The sequence below is a fragment of the Solanum lycopersicum genome, chromosome 2 (genome assembly GCF_036512215.1).
Source record: "Solanum lycopersicum chromosome 2, SLM_r2.1".
Lineage (NCBI taxonomy): Eukaryota > Viridiplantae > Streptophyta > Magnoliopsida > Solanales > Solanaceae > Solanum > Solanum lycopersicum.
Window position 1 is genome coordinate 63,255,734 of NC_090801.1, and position 9,938 is coordinate 63,265,671.

At 32.6% G+C, this 9,938-nt stretch overlaps 2 protein-coding genes across 2 annotated transcripts; both read right to left on the reverse strand.

Moving 5' to 3' along the window:
* Nucleotides 1-1,441: 1,441 nt before the first annotated feature.
* LOC101262473 (probable transcription factor At3g04930) lies at nt 1,442-3,600 on the reverse strand. Its single transcript, XM_004232451.5, has one exon. It carries the CDS (start codon nt 2,914-2,916, stop codon nt 1,651-1,653), a length of 1,266 nt encoding a protein of 421 aa, XP_004232499.1. The 5' UTR covers nt 2,917-3,600; the 3' UTR covers nt 1,442-1,650.
* Nucleotides 3,601-4,822: 1,222 nt separating this feature from the next.
* On the reverse strand, nt 4,823-6,811 carry LOC101262166 (thaumatin-like protein 1). The gene is made up of 3 exons (XM_004232450.5): nt 6,300-6,811; nt 5,398-6,061; nt 4,823-5,243 (listed from the first exon to the last, which is right to left on the reverse strand). Exons 1-3 carry the CDS (start codon nt 6,355-6,357, stop codon nt 4,985-4,987), a joined length of 981 nt encoding a protein of 326 aa, XP_004232498.1. The 5' UTR covers nt 6,358-6,811; the 3' UTR covers nt 4,823-4,984.
* Nucleotides 6,812-9,938: the final 3,127 nt, after the last annotated feature.

Sequence of the window (9,938 nt, forward strand, 5' to 3'; positions counted from 1 at the left end):
ACCTTGAGTCTTTTCTGTCTATTTTCAGTGGCTAATCATTGTCCCAAAGTATATTTGTATTGATAATCATTGTTGTTTTTTAGTGCCTAATACTCTTCTTGTGCAATGTGAGTGCTCAATGAAGAACAGCCACACAACTTGTTTTAGTTTTTCTTTTTATCACTAATATGAATTATTTAATGAATGGCCCTCAGATTTCAGAAACTAATGATTTAAGATGCATTATTTTATGAAAATTATGGAACAGAGAAGGCCAAAATTCTAGCTAGTTTTTGCCATTGGCTGATGAATTTGCCAAGCTTATCTAGACAGCTTTCATCAGGCCAATTTTTTTTAAAAAAATTATAGCATCTTCTGCTATCACATTGTAAGGTGTGGATCTATGCATCTATCTAATAATCATCCTCTTTGGTATGGAAGCAACTAGTGAAGATATTTGTCTAGACATACAGTAGTTGATTACTATAACTCCGTCTCGCTCAAATATATAGGTTTGATTGAACATAAAGATTTTTTAAACTTATGATTTATAATAAAATAATATAGATATTTATTAAATTGTCAGTGTCGTGACGAGACAAGGTAATAATAATAATACATGGTTAAGGTGATTGGATCGGCATTCTAAGCTTGTTAATTATGTTGGGTGAGCTTCCAGATGCCTCCAAGCTGCAAGTGAAAATCTTGGTGATAATTCTGTAGCTGAAAAAAATAATTCCTATGGACTCACCTCTCATTTTCCTACAAGTGTGCATTTGGAATCTGTATTGTTAATTGACAATATCTCTCTAGTGCCACAAATCCGAAAAAAATCTTTCAAAAGGAAATGAAAATATCTTCATAAATTCTGTATACTATCAAATATCAATTCAACAAAAAGAGTAACTGCTAGCCTGGTAGCTACCTATAAAAAAAATTAATGTGAAAAGATGGAAATATCTTTTAAAAGTTAACCGAGCAGTTTGATTTTTTTATACTACTACTACTTTCTTTCATTAGTCAAAAAGGTATTTGAAAGCTAAAATATCTTCTTATCATGATAATTTCCCTTTTGCTTACACTAAATAATTTTTAAAAAAAAGAACAAATGCTTCCATAAAGTTTATACGCCGCGCAAAGGACGACGTTGCCCACTAATTATTTTGGCTATCTAATTACTAATAATTGTGTTTGTTTTATTTTAATGTTTTCAATGGAAGAATGATGGATTCACAAGAATAATTGCACTTCCAATTGACCGTTGGTTGGAAATTGCACAAAGGTAAAAAGTAAAGTGAGAAAGGCAGCCAAAAAATTATTCCCTAATAAAAAAATTGGGAGATTCCCTCAAATTGGAGTTTATCAGGTGTAAAATAATAGTGTGCTTAAACATGATATGTAGGTACAAAATAACATACTTCTTTAATTATATATTATATGAAATGGGATGAAGAGAGGTGTGTTACTATCCAATTAATTGTTTGCATATTGATATTTTTTTCAACAAAGCAGAATAGAAGTCATTATTCAATAGGCAAAAGTTAAAATATCTAAACAGCCTTCACAATTATGTAAATAGAACAATTAGCTATTTTCGCAATCTGGTAATATCATCCATCAACAAGAATTATTATAAAATTCTACTAGTATAAGAAAGGGGTAAACCATGGTCTAACTGTTCATGGATCTGAGTTCTTCCAACTGTGCCTTTATTTGATCTTGAACAAGCTCTAATCTCTTTGAATAAACTTCCAATTCCAGAATCTGTTGCTTCCTCCATTTCTCATCCGTCTTCATATTGATATCACAGCTCATTAAACTGTTCCCAAATCCTACTAAAGGGGATGGACCCAATGACATTCCGAACCCAGAATATCTAGATCCATTCAAATTGTTAAACAATTCCTTGAAAATGGGTGATAGACAGCTCCTCACAGTTTCCTCGATCAAACTAGGAATTGAAGCTGCAGCTGTAGCTGTGGCTGTGGCCTGGGGGGCGGCCATCGAGACCGGAGTTGGGGGGAGAATGACATTTGTTCCTCCACCAGATGACTGATGATAGTACTGTTGAATATACCCGGGTTTTTCTTCTCCTCCTCGAGGCCTTTTTTTCGACTTAGAAGTTTTAACATCAAACCCGTTAGGATTAAGATTGAAGTTAGGGGTGTGATCAATGAAATTTGCGTGGTTAAGGTTGAGATGTGAATCCTCATCATCAAATCCACCATCATCTGCTGGTGGTGGTGGTGGGGGACCACTGCTACGGACGACAATTGGTCCGGCATTGCTCCAGATCTTGCGAGAGATCTCGAAGGTGGCTTGATCGTGAGGGCTCTTAAACACAAATTCCTTACCAGATCCCATCTTGCTCATCACTGTCCGATACTTCTTCTTCAATCTCCTCAGCTTCTCTACTAATTGATTCTTGTTGAAATCCAACTGCAGCTTGTTCTTGATTTGGTCATAGAACGCACCTGTATCATGATGATGATGCGAAGATGAATTTATCCCACCGCGCTGGGTTGTGTATTCCAGAAATCCTTGTAACAATTCGATCTCATCTTCATCCATCCACAGCCGTTGAAAAAGCTTGCGAGAATCATCCAAAACTAAGGGCTTTTTTTCTTCCACAACCATCGTGGCCGGAGTAACGCCGAAATCGTTGATCCGCTCTCGTTTTGGTTCAATACAAAGTGAATCAGTTGCAGGGACACCGACAACGGCTATAGTAACCTCTCCGGCGACGGAATGGTTCGCAACGGGCACGGGAGGAGAGGAAGTGGAATCGTCCTCTTCCTCCTCCTCCTCATCGACATCTACGTCGTCATCTTCATCAACAACGGCTTCGTTCTGGGGATGACCGCTCTCTTCATCATCTTCCTCATCGTCAAGATCATCATCGTTGTAGACGACGGCCTGATCTTCTACGGAAGCCATTTGAGAAGCTTGAAGGTGTAATTAGGGTGAGGTGAGGGTTGGGTGGGGGTGGCGATTAGGGTTCGAGGTTAAGATGTAAAAGGGGGTGGTTAGGCCGAAAGTAAAGGGAGTCACGAGCGGGGAGAGGTTTCGTGTAAGACTGGGTTGGGTTGAACGGTTCATCCATATTCACACGTGTGCCAGCCGGTCTGGATTCTCTCACACGTAACTCGCCATTCAATTCTATTTATTTTATAATTTTGATAAAGAATCCATTAATTACTTAATTAATTGTTTTTCATAGATAAAATAAAACTTGCACTATTTTATTTCAATAAATACGCATTTTACCAGCGGTAGGTTCCAACTTCCAACCATGTTATATATTTAATAATGAACCAATGAGAGGAAATCAGATTTTTTTTACATTTTGACATTTTAGGAATATATCATGAAGAGCACCAACAACTAGTTTCTCTTTTCCTTTTTGGACTTCTGAAAAAGAACCGTCCTTTATTACTAAAAAAAAAATATTATACTCCTGTCTATTTTTACTTGATTATTTTAATTAAAATGTTTAATAATATTTATTTAATTTATAAAATTAATAAATAATATATTATTTTATGTCTATTTTAACCTTGGTTATTTAATACTATTTATTTTTCAATGTTTGGATGATTTGTATTAATAAGAGTAATTGGTAAAACTCTATTATTTATGGCTTCTTAATTCATGTGATCCGTCAATAGTGAACAACTATTATGTCTATTCCTATTTATTCGTGCACTTTTAAATTATCACACCTATTAAGAAAACAATGATTGACATAGTGAGTTTATCATTTTTACCCCTATTAATTGTGAAGTTGATGAATTCCAAACTTAATTTTTCAAAAAGGATGAGAGGGAGTTGCTTGGTTGGTAAGTGAAAACATCCTTCACTTCCAACCCGAAGATTGCGAGTTCGAATCACCAAGAGAGCAAAAGGGGTGAAAGCTCCTAGGGAGGGTAAAAAATCAAAAATAAAAAACTTGCACCTTTTTCAAAACAATAAAATGAGGATATAATAGATTAAAAAAGATTTTTTTATCCTTTCCTAATTTATAAAATAAACAAATAACTCAGAATAATTAAAAAAAATATAGACAAATAATTAAAAACATTGGAGTATTATTGTACGAAGCGTATGGTATACCATATAGAAATTTCCTATTGTTGCATTAAGAAGATATAAATCGGACTTGTTTCATGATCAATCTTTTTTCCAATTATTATTTGTCTTCTTCTTTAATGTTCTTATCTTTTTGTTTGGCTATTGAGACGTGAGAAAGGAACATCCGGTCCGCGATCAATTGTTATGATTTTTTACTTTAGAGTCAAATTATAAAAATTTTAATTAACATTTTAGGAAAAATGGACAAGTATCCTTTCAATTTATATCAGAAATTCTAGAGACATAATTATACTATACTAAGGTCCTATTACCCAATGGACCTATTTTATAAATAATTTTCTATCTCTTTTCGGCCTACGTGACACTAGTTTAAAAAAAAGTTAACCAGCGTTGGACCCACAAGATAATACCCACGTAGACCCAAAAGGAATAGAAAATTATTAATAAAATAAGTTCAGTGTAATAGGACCTCAGTATAGTACAAGTGTATCTCTGAGATTTCGGATATAAGTTGGGGAGTTACTTATGCATTATCTCAACATTTTATAAATATATATTTTCATTATATAGATATACAAAAAATTGCAATTTATAGTATTTTTCTTATAGTTTATGAATATCTATTTTTTTTTAAAAAATATATCAAATTAATATAATTTAATTTAACTTTAAAAATTAATCAAATTAATTTTTAAAAAATACAACATAACAAATAAAAATAAAGAGAAAATTATTTACTTAAAAGGAGAAAGAAGAAAAGGGATGAGCTTATGTAATTAGTGGAATCGTTTACAATGTGAGTTTAATAGAAGCTAGCACATTTGTACCTCGTTTTGCTCTTTCTTTTTTCTTATTTAACAATTAACAACCTTATCTACTATACTCAATGAAATTTTAATTGTAATTAGAAACTCTATAATTTCAAAAGTGAACCTATAAAAAGTACAAAAGCCACCATTAGTGGTGTAAATTGAATAACTCTTGAAGGTTGATTACTAGTTGAGCTTCCTACCGCCAAACTAGCTAACCAAGATCCATCCGCTAGCATGGTCTGACCCATCGCCCCTGACCCTGATCCTGACCCTGATTCAGAGCCAGGTAATGATTCAGGATCTGACCCTGATTCAGAACCTGACTCAGGTGTCGATCCATCCGCTTTTGAAGATTTTTTGCTGCACAAAAAGGAGAAAAATGTTAATCAAAAGCTTATTAAACTTGGCCAAAATGATTTATAATACTAATGTACATCAAAATAAATTTAAATTTTACTAATGAATAGTCATTTACACTTCTCTTTTGACTTATAGATTTTATGATTTCATTTACCTGGTTTGAGAGGATGGACAAAATGTGATGATGTAATTGGCATTAGAACATGTGAATGTACTTGTCGCATCGTCATATGCATAGCTGTAAGATTTTGGACACGCTAACTTGAACATCTGCGAGTAAACCGACGGCGAGCACGTCGCCGGTGAAGCATAAGCGCCTTCACAACAGTACTGTGGAGTCTTAAAAGCATCACACGCGCTCCTACAAGCGCCACCACCGTCCGCCCTTAGCTCCGTCGGGCATTTTTGGTTCAAGTCGACGTTGCAACCCGTGGATGCGCAAGGACCCGACCCGCCACTCACCTCCACCATCATAGGCAAATTGTACCCGTCCACTAGGCTCACGTCATAGAAATCCTGCGAACCTGAGCCGAGTGTAAACTCTGCTAGTGTCGCCGGAGTTGCAGCTCCTCCGCCGTTGCACTCCATCTGTCCGGAACCGCAATCGGCTGTTGCACATGTACCGGTTCCCGAATCGTCGAAATTACAGCCTGTTCGGCCCCAGAAACGGCCAGACCAGCCAGTCGGCGCTTGGAATGAACGAGAAGTGTCTTTGGTTAGCTCGAAACCAGTGCTATCCAGTTTTGGACTGCCCAGAATTCCAGGCCACACAGTATGGTCACACTTGTTCACAAATGTAAACGTAGCCCCAAATATACCTACATAAGCAAAAAAGCGAAAAATACCAAAATTAAACAATTAAAAACCAATGTAATCATCACTGACAATTTTTCTATTCATAACAATAAATAAGAAAGCAAATTTAGAAATGTTTGTGATAGCTTAGTAGCTCAATTGATCGATTGGTTATCTAAACTTTCATGTTGTGAGCGAGAGAGTTCAATTTTCCTACCCCAATTTGAATAGAAGAAGAAAAAAAGAGCATTCGTTGGTTACCTTGACAGAAGGTGAGCAAAAGAAGGCTGAGAATCATCAAAGAAGTGGAAATTGCCATAGAGATTTTCACAATTGGTAATTTGAACAAAAATGTTGATAAATAAGCTTAATCACAGTGGAGAAAGCAGAGGCAATGGTTATGGTGATAATGGATTCTTGATTGGTAGGGTATATAAGTAGGTAGTAATCGGAAAAAGGTAGAGTAATAAGAAAGAAATGCAGATGAAATTAAACAAGAAACATCGACCACCCAAGAAATTAGACGAAATTTGAAGGGGGGCTGGTGGCGCTCACTATATAAGAATTGGGAAATTAAGGAGGGTGTGTGAGTGTGAGAAGGAATCTTTGAAAGATAAGAAATGGGGTTTGTTGCGTATTTAATAAACAATCAAAGTCGGCACATAGATGGTGTGTGGTGGGGAAGGCTAGTAATTTTCACCAATTGGAATGCATTTTAGTGAACTTGTAAGTTGTTATAATCTTGCAAATTACCAAAAAGAAAAAAAAAAAAAAAACCATAAAAAAGAAGATATAATTAACAAACATCTTATTCAATAATTTAACTTGTAATTTGTATACACTTTGCAATTATGTCATTGAGTTGTCCTAACAGTCTAATATTATGAACTACATGTCCTTAAACAGTCTAAAAGTACTTCATTATTTCTACGAGCTAAAATTTTAGAACTTTTATTTGAAAGAGAAAAGAAATATAAGAGCCCGAAATTTAAAGGGTAAAATTAATTGATAAAAATTTTAAAAGGGTAAAATTGCTAGCGATTTATTTTGATAAAATTATTATCTCTGTAGCGTTTTTGTAATTTTTTTTTTAAAAAAAAGTTTAAAATCGCTGCTATGACAACGTTTTTATTTTTTAATGATCTTTTTTTTTATAATTGGAAATTGCTGCCTGGGCAGCGATTTTTTAGCAAAAAAGATATTTTAGTGGAAATTATTTTATTAAGATTTAGAAGATTTTTTTTAATATTTTAACATTTTTGAAATGTAAATCGCTGCCAATGCAGTGATTTTTGTGAACTTTTTTTTTTAATTTTATCAATAACTTTTAAATTTTTATTTTATTTTATAAATATTCTAGCCAATTATATTTTAAATCGTATTATACTTTTATATTCCAGCCAATTTATAAAATAACATAAAAATTATGGAAATTTTAAAAAAAAAGAAAAGAAAAAGAAGTTCACAAAATTTATAATTTCAAAAATGAAAGTCGAAAGAAATAAATAAAAATATTCAAACAAAAAAAGAAAAGAAATTCTAAAAATCGCTGTCAAAATAGCGATTTCATCTTCTTCTTTTTTTTAAACAAAATTCAATTTAATATAATCGTTGCCAAGGCAGCGATTTCCAAAAAAAGATCTAAAGAGAAATTAAGGAAAAGAGGCAGCGATTTTCAATTACAAAAATATATTTTTTATTAAAAATGCTGCCATAGCATAAAAACGCTACAAGTATAGTGATTTTTTTTAAAAAAAAGATTAGATTAACGTTGTTAAAATGAATCGCTATATCTATAATAATTTTACCCTTTTAATTATAAATCTTTTTAACGTACCCCTTTAAAATTTTTATCATTTTTTCTCCGGACTCAAGAATATAATTTGCAAGTGCAGTAAATTTATCATAGAGTTTTAATTATGAAAATATGGTTCGTCACATTTCCACAAGTGGTACATAACTTTTAATCTCGGACATTCCACGCATGCAAAGATCCTAAAATAACAGAAACTAGTTTGAACACTTTCAGCCGCCGGCAAAGGCTGAAAAAACAGGAACTTGTCTAAATTCATAATCATAGCTACAGTAGATACTTGTATAGGACGTATATAATTACTAAAAATGAGGAAAAAAAAAGAAGAAAGAATATATTCCCTCGTTTGATTTTACCTGTCTTAATTAAACATAAAGAGAATAAGAAATTTAAAATATTTTTAACGTATAAAAGTGTCGTTTAAATCTAATCATGTTAAATATATGTGCCGTGTAAATTAATTCCATAACCAACCCAAATCGATTCATCGCGAGAATACGTGTTGATACGAGAAAGTGGGAAGTCCCCACCCCCTTAGCTTATGATGGGAAATGTTGTCAGCTAAAATGGATGAGTTACATAATGCCACCGTTGCGACTCACCGACACACGTATTCCTAATCTCTCTCCGCACTATTTTTAGCGCATTCCGTATAATACAACACATTACTCTTATTTCAAATATTTTAACCAAACTAAGCCATTATATAAAGTCATTTTGTCAAAATAATATATTTTTCTAAAATTTTACAAAATTAGTATAAACATATTTCACAGTAATATTTTAGAATATATTTTATTTTTTAAAAATTAATGACGTCAGGTTGATATACGTTACTCACAATAACGTTTTACTCCTAAAACGTTACTATGAATAACGTTTTAGGAGTAAAATGTTATTGAAAATAACGTTTTAGGAGTAAAACGTTACTTACAGTAACGTATATCAACCTAATGCTGTTAGTTTTTAAAAAATAAAATATACCCTAAAACGTTACTGTGAAATACGTTTTTACTAGTAAAATTTTAGAAAAATGTATTACTTTGGTAAATTATTTTATATAATGACTTAGTTTGGTTAAAAATTCCCTATTTTGGTTTTTCTTTCCTCGTTTTCTTTTTGTTATTTTACTCATCTCTTTCAGCTGGTTATGTTAATACTTCATTTCATGTTTTGTTTTCCACGAAAAAACACATACTACTCTCTTTTCTCTTTTAATTACTAATTAAGTAATATACAGTACTTATTTTATGACTTCTACATTCTTATTTTATGAACTATTCACACGAAAATTGAAAAGGTATGTTATGACTTGTGAGATTACACAAGTATCAATTAAAATGTATTTACTATTAATATTTTCTCGTGATATTTTTTTTTAATTGCTGATCTATAAAAACAAATTATTTTATCCAAAGTAAGGGTGAATTTCAATTCACATCTAGATATATAAGAACGTACTAAAAGAGCACTGCAAGGTTCTTTTTTTAACCTTTTCTGGTGCCAATTTCTGCATTTTGGCCCTAAAAAAGGTAGGTTGAAGATATGATTTTCAGAGACTTTTAGATGAGCATCATCATCTCTCTATCTCATTTTCTGCTTTTTCCTTCCTACAACATTGGCATCATCCCACTAAAGATATATGTCGGTATCTAAAAAATTCCCTTCTCAAAAGTTCACAAACAAAAAAAAAAGTTTTTTTCCCCTCATGTTTCTTTAATTATATTTTCTTGGTAAAGCAAAAATCTTGTATTTTATGATCAATTGATCATGATAAAAAGATGTGGAAAAGTTGGTCTTGAGGGTGATGAGGATGATAAGATTATGCCCATTTGATTAATTAGTCAAGGAGTTAATAATTATTAGCTTAATAGAAATTTAACACTAAAACAAAAGGAGCTAGGAGGAAGGAGATAAATAATTAAGGAATTATTCAAAAGTGGAGACATAGTCTTTTATGGAGGGGACACAAGTGGGGTGCATGCATGGAAATGGCTAACTACTTTAAGCTTTATTGTTATTTGGAATCTGGAAAATACTTTTACCTTAACTAGTAATTACTGTTCTTATTATAGTTAATTAATACT